Source organism: Gymnogyps californianus, chromosome 27, assembly GCF_018139145.2.
Source record: "Gymnogyps californianus isolate 813 chromosome 27, ASM1813914v2, whole genome shotgun sequence".
NCBI lineage: Eukaryota > Metazoa > Chordata > Aves > Accipitriformes > Cathartidae > Gymnogyps > Gymnogyps californianus.
In genome coordinates, this window is record NC_059497.1 from 7,079,650 (window position 1) to 7,101,426 (window position 21,777).

Below are 21,777 nucleotides of genomic sequence, written 5' to 3' on the forward strand. Positions count from 1 at the left end.
GTGCGTGGCTGCTGGCTGGGGTTAAACCATGACAGCCAGTCAAGAGATTGATGCTTTGCTCTTCCCTTCAGGCTGCTCAAGGAAGCACTTGAACTGCTGTTCATCACTTCTGGAGGGAACGAGACATCACCTGCTTCTTCTGAGCAATACTTGCCACAGGTAGCTAACGCAATGCACTTTCTGCATCCTTGTTGTGCCTGGGAACCAGATGAAGGCTGAGAGGTGGGAACTCTCAGATGCACTTACTCCTAACTCCCATGAAGTGACCAGCATTTCAAGAGCATTTCAAGAGCATTTCAAGAGCTCTGTGACTCTGGCACAGGGAAGCTGGCTAGCCCCTGTGCAGGGGCATACTACTTGCTCCGTGTCCCGAGTGTGGATGCAGCAGGAGCTGCATCCACCTGCATCCAGTATTTAAAGGGCAGAGTGCCCTAGCCGGAGTAGTTCTAGTATTAGGGTGCTGTCTGCATTCTTACATACACACCTACTGTCTTGAGTGGACAAAAGGAACCTCAATCCCAAGTGGGGACTGCTGCTTGATTCCCTGTGGAGCTGCAGAAAGGGCAAATCCCAGCGAACATCAGGGAAAGACAAGAGCCAGTTGCAGCATTCCCTAAATCCTTCCATCATTCACTCCACATTAAGGCCTTACTAGCAGTCATACAAATCCTAGATGTTTGTTTCCAATCATAAGTAAATACCAAAGTGCTTCAGAAAACATGTCTTTCTGCATCTTTAAGCACCTGTGCATTGTTAATATCTGTCCCCTGGGAGCCCTTTAGGATAGGAGATAGTGACCGTTACTTAATGACCCTCTGCCCCAGCCAAACCTTAATTCTTTAAGCCCTGTGGGTCTTGGGGGAGGTGCCACAGAAGAGGTCAAGGTGTTTGACTTAGTTTATGACTGGCCAGTATTTGAGTGGGATTCTTCTTCCTCACTAACTGCAAGGAAGTTACTCCAGTTTTTAGGCATTCAGGAAGCTGGAGCTTTTTTCTTTTTTCCAGGTTGGCTTTTCACATTGGGAACTCAGCTTTTTCTGTGATTTTTCCCAAGGGTCAACTTGACAGTTTGTACAATGACATCCTAGATACATCTGAAGAGAAGGCAATGAGCAAGGATTTTGAGTTTGCTGGTATACCTTGAAACATAGCTGGAGAGATTTTGCACATACTTTGCTTTCATCCAAGGTTTAAGAAATCTAGCAGAATACTTCCCAGAATACTTCTGCTTCCCAGCAGAATACTTCCCAGTGTAGCAGTGGGAGAGTGTACTGGCCAGAGGCATCAGAACAAACTGTTAACTCTTCAACCCCTTGCAAGCCTGCCTCCTCTGCACCATGTTCCTGCCTATCACCTTTCAAAGTGCTGCCTCTCCCTCCTCTGAGTATGGGAAGCATACAGCTGGAAGCAAGGTAGATTTCAGACAGATCTGTGGCTTTGACTGCATTCCTGGGAACACCCAGTTACCAGACTCGTGCCTGAAGGCTCTAAGTGCGTGGGACAGCCCGCTGTCTGCTGCATGAAAGCAGCGTGGCCTTTACCCAGCAGAGGAGTGAAGTGTGCTATGCCATTTCCTTGGCAGCACAGGATGCCACGAGGCTGTTGCTCCATGCTCTTCCCTGGCTCCCTGCTCTGTTTGGGGTCAAACCCAGTGTCTCTCGTAGCTGAGAGTCCTCCGTGAGGTCATCCATCAGATCTCACCTTTTTCTCTGCCAGTCTGCCCATGTTTGACTGCTCCATCCCGAAACTCTGACAGAGACCATTAAATGCAGTAGATACAAGGGAAACCTACACCATGGCCAGTGGAGATTGAAGATCACAATGTCCTTCACTTTGAGAACAAAAGCCAACATGTTTGGTCCTCTTGATGCTCCTGCTCTGGACTGTCTGTGCCTATACCAGCCAGCATCCCCTCCCTGGGGTCTGTGATGGAAGGAAGAGATGCGGGGGGATTCAGGGCTGGGAGCACAGTGTCCATATGGAGAAATGTTGGGTCTGGATGGCAAGGGAAAGATCCCAGCAGGAATTACAGCTAACAAAATACTCACAGACAAAAAGTTGAGATGAAACGCCTCCGTTTTGCTTGCAGGAGCTCAAACCAGCAAACTTTGAGAATGAGATAGCCTGGAAGTTCCCAATCAGGTCTTGAAGAGTAATGGTTCTTGGGGCATGTTCGGAAGAGGTTGTCTGAAAATGTGAATATGGTTTTGAGTCACTGGAGAGTAGGGAAAAGGCATTAACCCTTTGGTAGCTCAGGGTATAACCTGAAACTGCTGAGGTCAGCTGCCAGACCTGACATGTGGTATATCTCAGTCTTGAAGATGGGCTTGCATTCTCCAAACTGTTTCTGTTTTCCTTTGGCCTCCAAGGAGGCTAGTACCAGATATTGCAATCCCATGCAGAGCTTGCTTCTCATCATTTGCATTCCCATGGCCATGGCAGTGCTGCCATCCCAAGCATTCTGAATCATGGCCCGGGCTTCCAGAAATCACAACGTTGGTGAAAAAAACAATGAGATTGAAAAAATAACACCGTAGGGTGCTTGCTTCACTGGCTTTGTTTCAGAGGAGTTGCACATCGACAGCCGTGAGGGCTGGACAAGTGAAAAATTGACATCTGAGAGTGCCTACAAACTGTCTCTACATTGTCCTGTTAGACAATGCTTCCGGGTCCCTCAGGGCCAAAATCCTCCCTGAAACATGCTGTCTCTCCCCTTCAGGGTGTCCTGACAGTGCCTTGCTGACATGCAGGGGAAACCTCAAAGGTGCCCAGCCCTGACAATGGCTTCCAGAGCAGCTCCACATGTCATCTAGCTGCCCAGAGGGCCTCTGCCTGGAATACGCCACATCAGCCGAAATGTAACCCACATGGCAGTGTGGCCTTGTCCTCCACCCTTTCAACATGTCCCACCTTGCTCACTCAGGCTGTTGCAGGCAGCGCCTGCAATGTGTGCCACCATCAGCTCGTGGAAACCTCTGGTGTGTCAGAGGGGACCCAGGGCCACTGGCTGAGTCGGGGGGATTGCCAGCCCACTCTATCACATTGGCAGAACTGTAGCCTTATTGTGTTGGGACTCACAGTCCAGCTCCACTTGTCCAACCATGAGGTGCAACTCACTGGCTGCTGTCTGGGCTCTTTGGCAGCCAGACCTCTTCCAACGAGGAGCAATCGTACTACAGGGAGGGGGCCCAGATTTAAACTTCTCTCTCACCCCCTTAGTTGCATACATCCCCTTCCAAAGGCTGGAATCCAGGGGAGCCCTGTCTCCAATGAAGAGAGCTCACGATGCCTCAAGGACCTCTGGTAGCTGTCGGGAGGCCTGTGCTAACATTTGGTGGCCTTGAAGAGCATCATCTGGAAGGGAAGTATCCAGACAACATGGTATCTCACTGCCAAGGCTTAGCCCAGGAGGCAGAAGAGCAGCCTCATGAGTTCTTGCTGGTGGAGGATGGGGAGCAAGAACTTCCCTCTGTTCTGGCCTTGCTGAAGTTGTTTCACACCTCTGTTGGTTGACCAGCAGTGGTTTACATAGTCCAAGCTGACTCCTGATTGCCCATGGGACTGGGTAATCCAGGCTGGTTGTGCTGCCTGTGGAGCAGCAGGGTTACCCTCAGTTACCTAACGACTGGCAGAGGGCTGAGCTGCCTGAAGGTGGTCAGCCTGGCACCAGTAAGGGCCAAACCAGCTGCTAAGAAGGGAGGTGGAGTGGTGTAGGATTGCTTTTACTTTTGTTTTTATTAATTATTGAATTTAGTGTTTGTTAGGGTGGAAAGCCATATGTACACTGTTAGAGATGTGATGAAAGGCACTTTAATGAGCATTTGCCAGAGAGTTCATACTCTGGATTTATGGGCTGCAATAGCGGAGGGGAGGATGCTGGTTTCTGTTTCCTGCACCTCTGCAGATCCATAAGCTCTCACTGTTTCTCAGGCACCTCTGTGGGTCAGGACAGAACATGCTCTCTGTTTATGCTCCCTCCTTTCCTCTTAGTAATCTTGCAAGGACCACAGCTCAGAGAGGGCTTCAGGGTGCATTTTCTCTAAGTGGGCTCTGAGGGTCTCCTCGTGGCCCTGGGGAAGCAGAAGGAACAGGTCTCATCCCTGCTTCACAGCAAGCTTGTACTCAGTTAAGCAAGGAGACTGGCCTGTGCTGAAGTACCATGAGGAAGGTCTCTGAGCCTGATGAGAGCTGGCTCTGCGGAGTGGCAAAGAGGGTGCTGGCCGGTGCATCGCGCAGGATCGGTACCCAGTAGCTTTGTTCTCTTTGGGGTAGACAGTTCCTGGGTTGCCATGAGATGGGCAGTGGCTTTCAGGGGCAACTGTTTCACCAGAGCCTCCCTGGAGGCAGCCTATGGGCCCTTGATGGGAAAAGGTTCCACACTGAACAGCAATGAAGTGCTTCAGTGCTTTACAGTGTGTCTGCTTTCTGGGCTCAAAGCCCTTTGGGGTGGCTTGGTGCTCTCAGTCCCTCCTTCCCCAGAGGTGCCTTGCAGCCTGTCCTTGGCATAGGCAATGTCCCCTTCACAGGGGACACCCTCCAGGCATGTGCCTGAAGACACAAGTGAGGTAGAAGACAGGGTGGAGTGGAGAGTATGGGTGAGCAGGGCATAATGGTCAGGACATACATAGGCAGCATCTACTGTGGAGGCCCTGAGAGATGGAGCAAGGTGCTGTAGGGCTTGTTTTGGCTGTGCTGGGCTGTGCTGTGCTCTGGCACAGACAAGACCAGCAGGGCTGCTGGCCATTGCTTTGTCTGTGAGAAAAGGAGGTGGGAAGTCCCACATTGACTACTAGGGGCCCATGCACTCCAGAGGGCTTTTACCCAGCCCCACAGTGGAGTTTTCCACAGCTTCCTAGGGAAATACTGTTGCTCTTGGAAAGGACAGTGCCTGTGCCTGCATCAACCCTGTCATTGTCTCAGGCTCTTCCTGGGCTGGGCACTCTTAGATGCTCTTCCTCCTCTTCAGCCAGCTCCAGAGGTGATGAGCATGAGCCCTGGAAAGCTGGCTGTGCCAGACTGCTGCCAGTCTTGAACTCAGACTCACCTGTTCCTCTGTGTTCAGTACCATGAAGGATGTCTGTAATGCTGTTTGCTAGTTGGTCTACCCCATGGTGGTCACCACCTGAGACACCTAGGACATCACAGCGGGATATGCCCAGCTAGGCTGACGCTGTACAAGGGACAGGTAGGTTGGATGAGGGCTGTAATTCATGTAATCCCAAGAGGAAGCTGTTGGCTCTACACCACAGTCTCTCCAGCCATGGCAGCCTGTCCATGCACACTGACGTGCATGTAGGAAGTGTGCATAACATCCATACATTTTGAGAAGCCTGTCTACCAGCTGGGACAACTGGGGACTCAATTTCTGCTACACTGACCATGCAGCATCCTGCTTTTGTTGTCCCAAGTACTGCTCAGCTCCTGCTACTATGATGCTGTGTGACTGTTCCATGACGGCCCAGTGCCCATGGAGAGCTCATGCACTCCATCCGTTGGGACAGCTGTCTGTCAAGTGTTCGTTTGGGTACCTTAATGCTTGCCAGCATGGCATGAATACTCCCAGCAGCAGTGCAGTGCAGGGGATTTCAGGCAAGAGAGTGTTGCATTTAGTCTGTGACTTGTAATGACGCTCATTATGTCAATGTCAGTGGGATTTATTTTGGGGTGTCTTATAATGAGGGATCTCCTTATGGAGTTAGGATACGTTCTGAGGAATTTGGATTTATGCTGGGCATGTATAATCCCACTCCTGAAGGAGCATTTTTTTTCTGCAAATCGAACTAGGTATGAGTCTTTCCCAGTTGTGTGCACGTGAGCAGCCCTAAGGAAATGGAAGAAAATGTCTCAGTGTTTTTAATAAGCCAAGCATGAGAAGTGATTTTGAGCATCTGTAGGATATCAGAAGTCTAGATCAGGATTCAAGTATCACAACAGGCATGTTTTTCATAGTTCCCACCCGAACTGCATAGCAGAGCTTTGGATTTTGTCACTAAGTTTGGGGTTCCCATCCTCTTCTCTAATCTTTGGATCTCGTTCCTCTGATTTCCTGCTGATTGCTCGAGTTTTTCTTCTTGAGATAAGACTACAGGGCCTATGTGCAGAGAAGGGAAGCAGAGCTAGGCTCTGGCTGGGGAGTCTGTCTTTGCATGAGAGACCCTATTATATGATGTCCTTAAACTTTTGTGCAGCAGACTCTGTCCTGCTCATGAACCCAGACGGCCGAGCAGCAGAGCACGGGGTGCAACCAGGTGGGTCTGGTCCTCGGGGTCTGGAGAGGGACACTGGTGGTGTAATTCTGCTGCATAAAGGCGGGTGGTTTGGCTCTTCCCTCTGAAGAAGAGGGGTGGGGAGGATGGTGCCAGCTCATGTGGACACAACGCAATTTCCCAGTCCTCACTCAGGCAATACAGACAACATCTAAGTCACAGCAGCTCAGCTTGGCTGGGAGAGGCAGGCAGGCAGGCAGCCGCTGAATGAACCAAGAAGGTGCTTTTCACATGCAAGAGGACAGAAGCCAGCCACTGGTCAGCAATGGGGCTCATTTATTATTTCACAAGAATGAATGACATACAGCTGCAGTAATGTCAGCAGAACCAAAGCTTTGCCCAGGGCCTGAGCTCTGACCGCGGGGCTCCCTGTTGCGTTGGGTGGCAGTGGGAGGGTTTGTGATGGAGAGGATGGATTTGGGAGATCCCTGAGCTGCAGGGAGCAAATTTGAGACTGTTCCCAGTGGCCTGTGTCCTGATGCCATCATCCCACAAGGCTTTCTGTTCCCTCCTTCTACATGAGCTGCCCTTAAAGTAGAGGAGGGCAAATGCAGCCCCCAAAATGGCTGTTCTGCGTGGGGGACGTACCCAAGAACCAACAGCCTCTTCCAGGAGCGCGGTTTGGCGGCAGTGAGGGAGCCAGACCCCATTTTCACTGCGCCCGACCAGGAGCCAGGTGACTACAGGCAGGAGTGCCCCAGGTGTGCTGCAGCATGCGAAGGTGGAGGGAGCGATGAAGGTGGAGGCAGCCTGGTGTTCCCTTGGGCGCCTTGGCCAGGTGCTGCCAAGTGACCTCAGGCAAAGCACATAGGTTTCTCCAGGGAGGTGTTTGGATTTGGCTGCCTTGGGGTTCAGAGACCCCTTGTTAGACACTGGGTCAGACTGAAAGAGGGGCTTGAGCATCCCCGGCTCCTGGTATCGGCTGAAAGTGGGCGTCCTGCCCAACCCATGGGGCTCCCAGTGGATGAAGCAGAGCCTCCCAAAACGGAGGCGGTCCAAACCTCAGGTGCACACATGGATACGCTGCTTTTAACCCACTTCTGCTCTTCTAGTTGATGGCATGGGGCAGACACAAGCCCGTTTCCAGGGGTCTATGGGACCTGCGGAGGACCCTGGAGGACAAGGCCTGAGGTCCCTATGGGTGGCCACGTCATTGCAGTCGGCCATTTCCATGTGTTTCTGCCACAGGGCAATGGCTTTTGCTTGCTAAGACGTCTCTGCCTTGAGAAGACATGCTTGGCTTTGCTGCAGGCTCCTTCTGGCTTGCAATGCTGCAGGATGACAAGGAGGAGGGTCTCCCTGACCCATCTCCTGAGCTGGTGGGGCTCTCTCCCAGGCAGTCCCTAGCAGGAGAAACACTTGCACAGGGGGTTTATCTCCTCCCGTGGCCAGCCCTGAGTATCTGGCGCTCAGTCAGAGCCCTTCCAGGCATGTGGCAGCTGGCAGAGCGGTGCCTGTTGCCCAGGCAGATATGATGGGGGGTGAGGGTAGACGGGTTGTACTGGTGCTTTACATGGAGCAGCCTGCTGTCACCTTGCTGGCCACCCGGTGCTGGGGCTGGCCCTCAGTGTGTGGTGTGGGGCTGTTCAGCATGGCTACTCAGAGGAGGTTTATAAGTGAGACGTGTAGGGTGGCGTGGGCGGGGAGGGGAAGAAGGTTATCCGGAGGCTGCTGCCGGCCGGATCTCGGCTCTCTGAAGTGATCAGCACCTCACTGTCACTGAGGCAGGGACAATGCTCAGAGAAGCCCCTCTCCTTCCCCCTGGTGCCCACTCTTTGCTGGCAGGGGATGAGTGTCATGGAGGGGAAGCTGTAGCTGTCAAGGATGGGGTGCACTCCCAGGGAATCAGGTGTCTCGAATATGTGGTCGATGTCGGAGAAGCTCACCAGAGCCTGGGTGGAGTCATAGGAGCTTTTCTCCATGTCATTGGCCCCGCAGGACTGGGGGTAGCTCCCCTTGTCCTGGCCCTTCTGCCTCAGCAGGCGGAGGTCATCTCTGAAGTGGGGGTTGAAGAGCAGGTAGAGCAGGGGGTTCAGGCAGGCGGGCAGGGGCAGGACCACAAGGAGGACGGATTTGATGACCTCTGGGGTGATGAGGAAGAGGTTGAGCGTGGAGGAGAAGGTGAGGAAGGCCACTGGGCAGTAGAGGAGGCAGTTGGTGAAGATCAGCCAGGCCACATGCTTGACCATGGCACAGTCCCAGACAGCGCTGAACTCCCCCTTCAGCAGGTTGCAGTAGAGTCGGATGTAGGTGCCTGTGATAGTCAGGAAGCAGAGCATGTTTGTCATCACCAAGGCCACAGTGAAGCCCAGGGTGGCGGGTTTCCCATCCGGGATGGGATATGGAAGGCAGAGCGGGGATGCTCCATATTCCCCAATGGAGAAAAGAGGCAGAACGGCAGCCACAGAGGACAGCAACAGGCAGCAAAAAGCAGCAGCCTTGACCTTCCCTAAGGAGGGTGACTTTCCGTAGCCCCGCACACAGGAGACTGAAATGCTGCACTGCACGGCAGCCAACGTCAGCAGAAAGATGGCAGCCTCGGAGGCAAACACCGACAGGAATCCCGTCACCCTGCAGCCTGCGCCCGTCTCCCATCTGGCGCCGTATTTGGCAAACTGGCCGTAGGTCAGGGCGTCGACGAGAGCCAGCATACTGCAGTAAATGCCGGTCAGCATGTTCGCTCCAGCTATGGAGCCGATGATGAACTTAACTGGAGAGAGGTAGCTGGGAGAGGCAAAGACAGCCAGAATGACCAGCCCGTTGCAGAGCACCGAGACCAGAACGATGACCCAGACTCCCAGGCGGATGATCCAGCTCTCAAACAAATGATCGCAAGGTTTGAAGGGACCTGGAAGAAAACAAACCCCAAAGTTATACCCAGAATATACCACGTCGCTCTAGTGGTGCTGCTCGGAGCAGTGGCCAGGTCCCAGCCCTCTCCTGGCCCCACCAGCCCCTTGAATGCTGAGGGCTGGAAGGGAGCATACAACATTGTCTGCCCTCTTCTGCAGCTGCCTCTTGGCTCTGTCCCTGTACTCCTGTCCCCACACTGGGGTGCCTCAGGCATCCTCTCAGATCTTGTCTAGGGCAGAAGCGAGGTGCAGGGGGAGGTCATGTGTGAAATGTGAGAAATTGCAAACTTATCAGAGCTCCTAAAACGTAAAAAGGTCGGGGTCTGGCATTGCCACCCCGTGACTGTATGCATGGCGAAGCCTTTTTGCTCTCGTGTCCCACCTGCCTTACGCTGTTCAGTGGGGCAGAGTCTGAGCTCCAGGTAGGCCTTCATCCAAAGGAACTCATGACCATAATACCGCACATTTCTGTGGGATTCCACGCCCACGAACGCTCCTGGTGTCAGCCTGGCATTTGGGCCACTCGGCCATTAGCTGCTCCTTCTCACGTACCCCCTGGGATCTTGGAGTTAGTGGTGTGGAGACGTGCGAGAGATGGCAGGATGCTGCATCCTGCTCTGACATTACCAACCTCTGCCCTTATACTCAAGACCTTGGCTAAATGGTGTCTTATTGTTTCTGCATGAATGACCTCTGCATGGAGGGGAGGGCCAAGATGAGATGAAGTGTTAGAGCAGGAGGGAGAGACAGCAGGTGGGGAGGAAGAGAGGGAGGGAGCTGGGGTGGCAGGGAAGGGACAGAGGGGCCTGGGCAAGGAGAATGTGGGAGGATGTCAGGAGAAAGAATGGTGGAGGATGGACGTGGGGAGAAGGAGGAGTGAGTAAGGGAAGGTCATGGAGGGGTAAAAAGGGGACTGGTGGTGGATGCTGTTTGCCAAAGGAAAAAGACGAGAGGGGGGAGAGACAGTGCAATGAGACAGAGTTGCCTCTGGGAGGGATTCGGATGTTACGGTGAGGGGCTCAGGGTGGGAGCTCAGCAAAAACAGAAACAGGACGGGCCAAGTTTTAGGCAGTAGAGAGCAAAAGAAATTAGAGGAAATTGAGAAATCTCGTTCAGCTCAAAGGGGGTGGAGGTCTTTGGCTGGCTTTCCTCAAAGAGCCAGCACCTCTGTACCCAGGCAGCAGGGCATGCCCTCCGCTAAAATCTTGTTCCTTCTTGTCTCTTTTGCAGCAAACTCAGCAGGACAACTGGTGACAACTCCATCCCTGCCAGTGTCCCACAGCTGCCTGGATGGAGCCAGGCCTCTCCAGCCTCCAACTGTGCTTGTGTAGGACACCACTGAGCTGTGAACGGGGACAAAATCAGAAGGCTGCTTCCTCGTGTCCCAGCCAGCCTGTGCCCGCTGGCATGGTTTTGATGGCAGTAAGGAGAAAGTGGCTGGGTGCAGTCCAGCACCTCCCTTCTCTCCCTTTCTCAGGAAACAGAGTAAAGTACCCCTGCAGTTTGCAGTGCCGCAAGTATGATCAGGAGATCAAGGACAAGGTCTTGTCATGCAATATTCTGGGCTGGCTGGGACAAAGCAAAGTCTAAGTCTTGCAAGGGAACAGGAACTTCTTGAGAGCCAGAGTCTGACTGCGGGCAGGTTGGTGGATGGAGGAGCTGGTGATACCTGGGATTCCTGGTCAGGGATACCATGACCTTGTCCTGTCCTCATAGGAGGGCAGCTACATCCGAGTGGGAGAAGAAAGCTCCTCACTTGTCCCCAGTTTGGCCAAAGCCCAACCATTCAGGCTTCTGATCTGCACGTCTGTGAGACACTGCAGGAAGGGTCGTGGGATCCTGGGGATTTAGAGAAGCTCAGAGGATCCCAGCTGTGTTCAAAGGGTTTCCCTGGCTGCTCACCGGGGCTTGGTGTGCACTGAATAGTGGGGTGCAGCTTTGATTCTTCAAGGTCCAGCTGGAGGTCATCTGCATCTAGGTCATCTGGGGAGAAAACAATGAGAAACGATGCTCAGAGAAGAACAAGCAGGGCCATCAGGGCTAGGTGGGCCGGAAGCTTTTCCCACTGCCTGTCCTCAACACAGACCTTCCCAGCCAGTTCCCAGCCAGTTCCCAGCCCGCAAGTTCAAAGTAGCTGCTGGTGTCCAGTTTGTGCCTTGCAGTCACTGCTGTAGAGGGAGAAGGTCTTGTAAACATTGGTGGGTTGCAATGTGGCCAACCCGTCTGTTTTTGGGTTACTCCCAACATTTGAAGTGTAAGAACCCCAGATTGCAGTGTTGTGTGACTGCAGATCCCTCCTCCTAGCATGCTTTATTAAAAATAAAGAAATACTCTAGCCTATGTGGTTACAGAAAACAAAGCCTTCAAATGCATCTTCTAAATGGAAGCTTTCTGGGCAGGCCTTGTCCAATGTTAGTTCATCAACAAGGACTTTGGAGCTTTGTTCAAAGAGAGCCGTTGTTAGCCCCTACTTGCAGCACAAATTCTGCATCAGCAACCACCACCACCAAACGGCTCAGAAGCAAAAAGACAAGAGAACCCAACATTTATTGCTTTATTTTATGTCCTATGATTCCTTGGGACTGTGGTGCCCTGTTTTTAACCCTGGAGGTTCCCAGTCCTGGATTTGCTTAAAGGCAGACTGGTTGCCCATGCCTGCAGGCTTCGGATCTGTGGAGTTTATGGAACCAGACCGCACTGCCCTCAGAGCCCAGCCTGCTGGGGGAGCATCTCCATCACACTGGCACCTGCACCCTGAGCCAGGCTCAGGCTCTCTGAGGGTCAGACAGAGACTCCCTGACTGAAGGAGAAGCTGCTGGAAGAGAATGGGGCTGAGACCTTAACTGTGTTTTCGATGGTCTGTAGGTGTAGGTCATCACCAAGGAGAATGGCATCTTCTTAATCTAATTCAAGACATGCTTTTCTTCTTTGTGCCTTGTTCCTCTTCTCAAACTACCGCTGATTCACAGCTCTGGGACACAGTCAGGACAGCTGCTGTCCCGTTGCACCATCCCCACCCGTGGCACCAGCACGGCCTTCTGCTCCCAGTGAAGATCTTTGGTGGACTGTTTTCTGCACACGGGAGGAAGGGGAAAGGACGTGGTTTTTTGCTTGCTGCAGCCTGATAGCCAGGGAGCTGGATCTGTGGCTGTGGGATGAACTCTTTCTTGGATGATATGGACTGATGCTGGTGCCCAGGTGTGTACCTGGCAGCTCAGACACTGGCCAGGAAGGCGAGTTTCCACAGTGCTGAAGATATGGCTAACCTAAGTGGGATTTAGTTGCCTAATCTGTTTAGAAATGGTGCCTCTCATGAGGTCTACTCCCTGCCTGTGTTTGAAAATACGACTGGGATTATTTGATTAAAGAATGATGACAAATAACATGCTATCTTTAGTGTCTCCTGACAAGCATTGTGGCTTTCTCGGCTTCAGTGAGCTTTGGAAAAAAATGCCATTTTTTAAATCTGTCTGTATAAGAGTTGAAATATTACTGCTGCTTTGGAGTCTGGCAAGAAAACACTCACAGTGGGATGGAAAAATATTTCCTCTTTGTATTTTATAGTCTTATAAATCTCCAGTGTCTTTTCCATCCACAGTGCGGAGGCTGTGATGTTGCAGTCATGATACTCAAATCAATGCAGAGACTTGCACTTTCTGTGCCCCTCTGCCACCCAACCCATGGTAATGTTAAAGTGTAATCTGCCCCCATCCCTTTTCTCTTCAAAGGGCCAGAATGCACAAAGGCTGGTTTTAAGCATAGGTTAAACATTTGCATGAAGTGAAGGAGCGATCTTTTGTTTTGCCTGGACTACTGAGCTAGCTGTGAATTGCAAAGCAGTCCTTGGCCAGCACAGCAGGAGTCAAAGCAGAAAATGTACCTCTCTCTGCTGGAAGTCAGTACTTCTCCCAGCCTGGGAACTGTAGAGAAAAGAAAATGGCTGTTGTGTTCTAGCAAGGCAGACTGCATTGTTTTTGAAGTAGCCCTTATTTATTTGAATTTTGCTAATGCGCCTCCACTTTCTGAGGCCTTATGGAAAAAACCCACTTTGCTAGTAGTGCCCTTTCCATGGAAAATGGTTCCCAGCCGGCTGTACCAACACCGAAGTGGGAGGAAGAGGAGGAGAATTACTGGAGAAGAGGTAGAACAAAAAACACTGGGCTGGATGCTTCTTTCCCTTCTGTATTGTCTGCCTTAGCCAGGGCAGTCCCCACATGGGGTTTGCAGATGACAATTGCTCCCTCTCTCAGAGTTAGGGCATGGGTGGCTGCAAGGGGCCTGGGCAGGTGCTTTTTGGGGGACTTGAATAGCCTTCTTGAATGACAGAAGTGGGAAAAGTGTAGCTCTAAGGACCCTCCAGGGTTTGCCGGATGGTTGCAAAAGTTTAGTCAGCTTTACAAGCTAATGGAGGTGCTGGACTGGGTAAAGCAGTGTCCTGTTGACAAGGATAACCATACAAGTGTGTTCTCGCTTTCTATAGTTTTGTTCCATTATTGTAAACATATGCTTGTAAGTAAATACATCTCTTTCTATCCTCAAACCAGTGGTCCCGAAGGTGGGTGCTGGGACTGTGATGGAAGTGCCCCACCACAATGGTAGTACTGGCACTTTGCCTGTCCTCCCTCTGCAGCCGCTTTCAGGAGGGTGGCAGGAGCAAGCTGCTGAGGAGTGTTGGGTGGATGTCCTGTGTGACAAGCCCTGGAGCCATATTTGGGCTGCTGCCCAGCCACACGAGACAGGCTTGGAGCAGGGGGTATCTGCTAAATGCTGCCAATTATAATCTGAAGAGGCATATCCCAAGCATCAAAAATTTTGGAAACAGGACCTTAAATATCTGTCATGACAAGGTGATGGAGTGATGAGACATGCAGTAACCACACTCCTTTGGGCCTCAGGTGGCCGTTACTTGGATGTGAACGGACACACCTGGGTCGTGTCCAGGGGGTTCCCAGGCAGCCAGGGGCCTGGGAGGATGGGAAAGAGCTGAGCTGGCCCTGGGGTCCGTGGCACCACGTACACTCTGTGGCTGGAGTCAGACGGTCCCTTGGGTGCTGGGCTCGGCTGAGGGATGGGTGCTGGATGCAGGAGCAGGACATGATGCAGAAGGCAGCATCGCCTGGCTGCTGGAGCAGGGCTGTGCCACCAGGGACCCATTTCTCGCCTCTATATGGCTGCGTGGGACAAGTCGCCTTTCACCACCCGGCTGTGAGCTTCTGCGGACTTGTCTGTAAAGGGCTCCGCAGTCCCTCGCTGGAAGCACTACGCAAGGCTGAGATGACATGGCTATCTGGAAGTGTGCCCCATCCCTCTCACAAGTTCTCCCCCAGCATCCAAGCGCCCTGACAAGCCTGGCTGTACACTGCAGGGACAGAGCCCCGAGTTATTTTCTCGTAACGAGACCACTTTATCTCTTGCATGGAAGGAATGTTTGGGAGCTTTTTTTCCTCTTTAATCAGGAAGTGTTACAAGATTCATATAACACAGCTAAATACCACTCGTGGCCATCAGAGAGGAAGCACTGGGAACAGAAATAAAGCAACAATTAATTAAGTAAAATAGCAATATCACAAACCCCTCATTGTCAAGAGTAGACCATGCATTGCTGAATGGTAAGGAGAGTCATCTGCAAAAGCTGCACATAGTAAGGAAGGATGTTCTTGTGCATTTAACGTTTGCACCTCTGTGGTTTGATATTTCAAGACAAACCCAGTGCTTTAACATCTGAAAATGTGAGCCTTTATGAGCCGCTAATAGTCTCATCTGGCACATCTTAGAATCAGTCAGCATTCCCCTCTGGTCCCAATATCTCATCAACACACATATAATCCACGAGGCTGAGACTGGCTTGGAGGCCTGTGGTAGGTATTGTTCTGCTGACAGGGCCAGGAGAGAGTATCCTTTGAGACATCAAATGCTTTGGTGCCCAGCAAGAGCAGGTCTGTAAGCAGTACTATGGGCCCTGGCCACAAACCAGGTCTTTTCACAGATGCTGTAATTTGCTGGGCAAACACCCCAACTATATGCATAAGGACTGTTAAAGTATCAGCTGCATTAATGATGGAAAAACTGACCCAGCTGAGAAGAAATTCCTGCAGCAACGAGCGTAACATATGGCTCCTCTGTACTGTCTGCCCACTGTAACCACCAAGTCTACCATGCTTCCAGGAGCCGCATCATGCTGGTAGGAATCACACTTGTTAGCCTCTGGCTGGACTTTTTACATTGCTAACGCTTATTCTTAGTCTGTGAAGGATCGGGGCAGGGTAGATGGCAGGAGCAGGGACGCAGGGCTTGTGACTCACTCGCTGGCTGTGTCATAAAGTGTCTGGGTCATCCTGCCTCCCATCACTGCTGTAACACAGAGAATCCAACTGGTCTGGGCCAATATCTGTCTCCAGATCTAGTCCTGCCTGCTTAGGATGCAGGAGGAGATTCTGCAGAGCCCCTGGTTATGGCTGGGTGCACAGTGCTCCAGGGAGCGGGTGAGTCAAGTGCTCCCCAGGGACTCAGCCCTCTCCCTGTCTCCTACAGGCACACAGCACGATGTGGTTTTGCCTACAGGGTGTTTCAGACCTCGGAAGTGCATGTGGCCTCTGTATTTACACAAACATATAAACAAATGCAGCATCCAAGCTGTGTCCTGAAATGCTATTTCCACTCTCCAGCAGTTACAGAGGAAGCAAAGGGGCTCATGTTTTTCTTCGCGTTATTCTGAGATTCCCTTGCAAAGGGATCACACCAGCTTTCTGCCTGGAGCTGCTGTTGTGCTGTGAGTCTGTGGGTGCAGGAGGTGTGCTTTGCACACTCCTCTGCTGGCCTCGTGCAACAGGTTTCATGGAGGTCTATGCAGAAGTGCATTTTGGAGCACAGAATAAATTGACTCTTGAACAGAAAGCGCTGCTCATCTTTAACTATGGAGCCACTTTTGCCCTGCATAGGCTAGCCCCTGTGCTGAGCTCATCATATTCCCCAAATGTGTTCTTTTGTTTGTACCTAACCCAGACCTTTGCTGTGGCATCAGGGTATGTGCACAAAAGTAGCACAGACACAGGTCTCTACCTCCAGCCAGCTGCACATTCCAGTTCATTCTCTTATTCAGATTAATCCTAAGGTCCATCCTCTGTATGTTGTAGCAACAAAGACTGATGTCCTGCCAAAGGCTCCGTACTGCTCAGAAGTCTAATGACTGAGCCCAGAAGCTGTCCCATGTAACCTCAGCCACCTTTCAGTGGCTTGGGTAGCCTCCCTCTATCGTCAGCAAGGCCAAATTAGCAAACGTGTCCATGCTGTTGAGGACCACCAGATCTTTCTGTTAGATTGTGAAGGTCTGGATGCGCCAGATCAGCTCTTTCTCCAATGCAGTGACACTAATTGAAGCCTATTCACAGCAACTGGCCACCAGAGCTGGAGAAGGATCAGTCTGCCTTCCCTGAGGCAGGTGTAACTCCATGGCTGGCAGTGGGACCGCTCCTGCAAATGCAGGATCGCATCCTAGCTCGCAGCATGGCTCTGCCCATGGATTGATCACCATTCAGCCCAGTTTACTTACAGTGATTATCAGCATGACCTGGAAACAATTCCATGGTCCTCTTGTGGGGATCCTCCTCCTCAGGGCTCATGTTTTCTGCCTCCCATTGGTTGGACATCTTGAAGAAGCTGCTGCAGCTTCCATAGGCACAGCACTGGTAGGCGTAAGGTACCTCGAGGACTCTGCAAGGGGGAAAGCAGAACTTTCATGTGTGTCACCTCCATGACCTGACTCTCCATTGCTTTGCATTTTTTGCTTAATTTCCACATGTGACAAAAGCCAGTCTTTCAGGTGATAGTTACATTGGAGTAGGACTTTGCTCTGGTGAAGGACTCCATGTAGGACAGAGCGTGGACCCACGTCACCCCACGGTGTCTCTGCACTGCCCCACTTCTGGTGCTTAAGACACTGTGTGTCAATAGGATGTTGTCAAACACCAGGTTTGGGAACTGCACTTAAGTTCCTGGACAATTCCTAAAAACAGTTCTGCAGTTCGCCCTAGACTGCATTAGCCTTTCTTCTCCTGCCCTCTGGCAATATGCCATGTGCATGTGGAGTCTTCATTTTTTACCCCAAGGCCATTTTTTGCTGGGCATCCTTTCTTTTGTTCAAGGTGAGAAGCTTCCCGAGAGCTCGAGCAAGTGCAAGGTCCCCCTTGCTTGTTGCTGAAGGTCAGAGAGGCACCTCCAAACTCCAGTTCCATGAGCATGGCTCACCCCTGCCAGCTCAGACAGGGAAATCTCAGGTCTCTCAAGTGTAGCAAGTTATTTTAATATGTCTGATTTCTACTTGAAAGTAGAATTTTTAGTTGTTAATTATAGCATGTATTACAAGGTTAATTAAACAGCAGCTGAACATCATCTGGATGAAATACCAGGCTATCAGTCAGCAGCTGCATTTTCTTCAAAGACAGCAAACTCCTGCTTCTTTGCTGGAAGTCAGGAAGACTGCTGAGGAAGGCAAAGGAACCTCAGGTTTTCCAAACAATTAAGGTCTTCTGACAAGATCAGTAAATATGGTGAAACTCTATATGCTAAAAATATGCTTTTGTTTTAAGTTCCCAAACATTTCTGGCTGAGCCCTGGGAGGCTATGGAAACTCTGTATACAAGCTGGCTTCCTGTTATAAGCTCCAAATTAAATCCTATTATTGAAAGGTGGTAGGGAGGTACAGATCCTCCCAGGATGGCTAAGAACTGTTCTCAGATGATTCCTCCAGACATATGCCCCAAGAATAAGACTACTTAATGGCAGTACCCCAAAATTTAGGAAATGTTAATGGGTCCATTGCCTGGCGTGGTTCATTCAATGAACCACTCCTGCAGACTCAGTCTCTCTGGTACAAATCCAAACCAGCTCCACAGATGTCAATGGAATTAGTTTAGAGGAGGAACACCCCTGGAAGTGCTGAACCCTCTGCACAAGGGACTGCCATCTTGGGTGTGGAAAGCCCTCCAGAAGCTTCTGGGATCCCCTGCTGTTTGGAAACCAGTCATGCAGCAGATCCCAGCTACGATGAGTCAAAAAAGTCAGAAGAGAAAGCCCTGCAGGCACCACTGCTGAGGCAGACCAAAGTGAGAGCTCCACACTTTTCATTGGGCCTGAGCTATTAAGCCCAATGTTGGTGCTGTGGCCTGTGACCCCAGCAGCGGGTGTCCAAATTTGAGAAGCTCCAGCCTTGGGAACCTGTACTGGATGAGTGGGAGCATCAGCTCATGTGTCCTTGGCTCCAAGGGAACTACCTGGGAGACTCAAGCAAAAGATGGCTTCACCTCAGTGGAATTTGAGTCATCTGGGCCATGGGCAGGTGCCACGCTGGAGACCCACCACTAAGGGAGGCTCAGGAGAGCCAGAGCCTGCAGTGCAGCACTGCACTCCAAGCCTTTCGCAGCCTCGTCTCGCTCAGTTTGACCCCTTCAGGCTCCTCATTAATCCATAGCAGACAAGACACGGCCACACAAACAGAGTTTACTGAAGGAAAGCTGGATGTCATTAGCTAGGACTGGCTTCTGGGAATGTTTTCCATTGAGAGGAGCCCTGAGCTGGGCCTGCTCCATGCTTTCCACTTGTGTGTGTGTTTGGGGTGGGGGCGGTGGGCCCGGGAGCGCATCACCGCTCTCCCGTGGAAGACTTTAAGAGATGAGGCATGTTAGCAGCAGATGAAGCTTCCTCAACCTATTGGCCTAAAAGGATTGAGGAAAGCATGAGATAAACAAGGAAAGCAGGAGGCTGATTGCTATAAGCAAATACAGGCTGTGCTGAGCGCCAGAAGTGAGAGAGCCAACACCACCAGTACCTCATTTTGGGGAAGCTCTCCTTGGTGAAGGGCTCAGAGAGAGCCGGGTTGCCTTGGAGCTTCAGATGGGTCAGTCCACCCAAACCATCCAGAGGCAGCGTGATCAGCTGGTTATCAGTCAAGTCCCTGATGAAGGGAAAGCAGAGAGGGAGATCGTGGTCAGGGTTTTGCTGCTAGTGGTATCTCAGCCAAGCAGAGGCTTGGAGAGCCGTGCTGCCTGACTTGATTGCTCCCTCAAATGTGGTGCTGAAATGGGGCTGGGTGCTGCATAGGGACCAGGATCATCTGGAGAAAAATGGATTGATACTGCAATCCCTGGGGAAAATGAGGGGCAGGGGTTAATGCCCACACTGAAAGCTCTGGGTGGTATCTACCTCCCTGTGCACATATCTGCCCCACGCATCTCTTCCCCCACCACTTTCCCCATAATAGGTCAGGTATGACTGCAGCTCCCAGCCCATAAAATACCCAAGAGTCTTAGTGAGGGGGCTGAGCACTGGGGACTCCTCCAGAGCCAGCAAAGATGGTCTGCAATGACTCTTGCTGAAACGGTCTATCATGCAAATCTTTCATAAAGGCATCTAAGGCAGGTATGGAAGCATCAGCAGGTGGAGGTTTAAGTGTTCAGGGTAAGAGCATCTTGAAGATGGCCCCTTCTGCACCTTCATCATCCCTTTAATATTAATAGGAAACCTTGGGATTTGGTCTGCCCAAGTCAGTGCTGAGACATGCACCTCAGCACTGCAGCCTTCTGATATCTAAATGCCAGGTGTCCTGGCAGCTTGGGGAGTCAGTCTGAGGTCCTCGATACCTGCTGTCCATGGCCCACTATGAAAGAAATATCACTGCAACTTACAGCTTGGTGAGTGAGTGCAGGGTCACAAAGGCTTCAGGGTGAATAAACTGGATGTAATTCCAGCTCAGGTCTCTGCAAGGCAAGGACATGCCAGTAAGAGGGGTGCAGAGCAGGGCAGTGAAGCTGCTGACACTGGGCTGGTCAAGGGGTTGGATGCGAGCAAATGTGGGATCTGGAGCCCCTTGGTCAGCAGCAAGTTCTGTCTCATTGCAGCTCCCTGGAGATAAATATGTTTGGGTGGTTCCTAACAGATGGCACAAGAGTTTGCCTTGCAGGAGATCCTCCACTGAGAACAATGGGAAAGGTTCCTTTTTGGGTTCATTTCTGTAAATTTGGGGATTTTATGCTAACATGCTAAACCTCAGAGCAGTAGACTAAGGTTATGCCTTAGTGGCAGAGCATCCCTGATGTGGTCACAGTGCTGGGTGCCCAGGCAAGGGCAGTTAGGGACAGGGGCTGTGTGGAAGGTGAACCAAGGTCATCTTAGAGTGTCTCCTGTCATGTACTGTTGGCTTGGGTTCACTGAGGCTCCTCAAGAAGCTCTGCTTCCATCTGAGCTAGAGGGCTCAACTCCCTCTGTCATCAGCAGAGAGGAATCAGCATATCAGGAAGCATTTCTTCTCCTAAGGCTGACTACACGAGCGATCTCCCACATATATCTTCATCTCTCCAGCTCTGAAGGGAGCCAGCGGTGCCTGCCCAGATGTGTGTGTCACACTGCAGAAGGCTGAAGCTGGGTGAGCTGAATCCTTCCCACAGGGACCCAGAACATACCCAAAGGCAAATGCTAGAGCTTCAACGCTCAGCTGTACATTTGTGTCACTACACTGTAGTAGCAGCACGCTCATATTTGCATGTGTGTCTGTAGTGTTACACGTAATACGTGAGTGTTCCTGTGCAGTTACAAACATGGTGTACATGACACTCATGGGATCTCTAGGAGTGCTGGCCTATTAAATGACACTCAAATTGCTGCACCATGAGAAAAAGCTTTTATGCGATTCAGTTCACTTCCTAACAGGACAGTAAATAAAGACCATCAGCAGTTGGAGGGCTCTTCCCACATGTCACAGGGACAATCATGCCCTGCGGAGCCTTTCTAGCTTCTCAAAGGTGCCAAGCACTTAAGTGGGCTGTCTACTGCAAGGTCACTATGCATGTATGATATGCGCATGCTTGTGTGCACTTAATATGTCTAACATATGCTTTTGAGTTGTGCGGAGACAGTCCCAAATCAAATGGAATGTTCTGCACGGATGTTCCAGGAGTGCACAGCCCAGGACCAGCATGCGTAGAGAAAGGGGTGCTACCACACCGTGGTAAATCCCTGCCATAACTCTATGTCTGCATGGGCATTTAGGAGGCAGGTGTCCGTAATGTGTGCTGTGCAGCATACGAGTTGCAGCGTGTGGTTAGAGCATGTGGTGTGGAGTGTCTGCATGTGTGGGCAGTAAGGCTGGCAGGTAATGAGTTTATTTACATGGGGTGTCTGCATGCAGAAGGGAAGCCGGAGGGAAGGTCTGTGCCTGTTCTTTTGTAAGGGGAAGTGGAAGAGGCACTAGACAGCAAAGCCTCCCAGCAGAGGCAGGGGGAGTGGGGCTGGGAAACTCCCCATCAGCCTGGCTGGGTGCTCACAGCTCCCCTTCCCCCAGCAAAAAGCCCAATCGTTCCACCTGCCAGGCAATACTTACATGGAGCGCAGGGCCATCAGCTGCACAAAGGTGTCTGCTCTGATTTCATGGATCCTGTTGTGCTGGAGACCACTGAAAAAACAGGAACTGGTTTAAGAAAATAGCTGAAGGCAGCATTCATACTTTGTAGGGATCTTTGTCCCATGGCAGCAGACAGAAACTGTCACAGTGGAAGTTGTCATTCGAGCTTGGGAGACCTACTCTAATTTCAAGGGGTAAACAGGATGAGCAACAAAACAGCTCAAAGCCATTCTCTCCTATGGGCAGCTCCAGGGCTCAGACAGCCTCT

At 51.4% G+C, this 21,777-nt stretch overlaps 1 protein-coding gene across 1 annotated transcript in view; it reads right to left on the reverse strand.

The window, feature by feature from the left end:
* Window positions 1-7,876: 7,876 nt before the first annotated feature.
* LGR6 (leucine rich repeat containing G protein-coupled receptor 6) overlaps window positions 7,877-21,777 on the reverse strand; it is a 150,481-nt gene continuing 136,580 nt past the window's right edge. The window contains exons 13-18 of the mRNA XM_050911415.1: window positions 21,489-21,560; window positions 19,798-19,869; window positions 18,942-19,067; window positions 16,668-16,828; window positions 11,021-11,101; window positions 7,877-9,114 (exon numbers count right to left, since the gene is read on the reverse strand). Coding sequence (XP_050767372.1) covers window positions 7,877-9,114; window positions 11,021-11,101; window positions 16,668-16,828; window positions 18,942-19,067; window positions 19,798-19,869; window positions 21,489-21,560 — 1,750 coding nt within the window. The remainder of the gene's footprint in view (window positions 9,115-11,020; window positions 11,102-16,667; window positions 16,829-18,941; window positions 19,068-19,797; window positions 19,870-21,488; window positions 21,561-21,777) is intronic.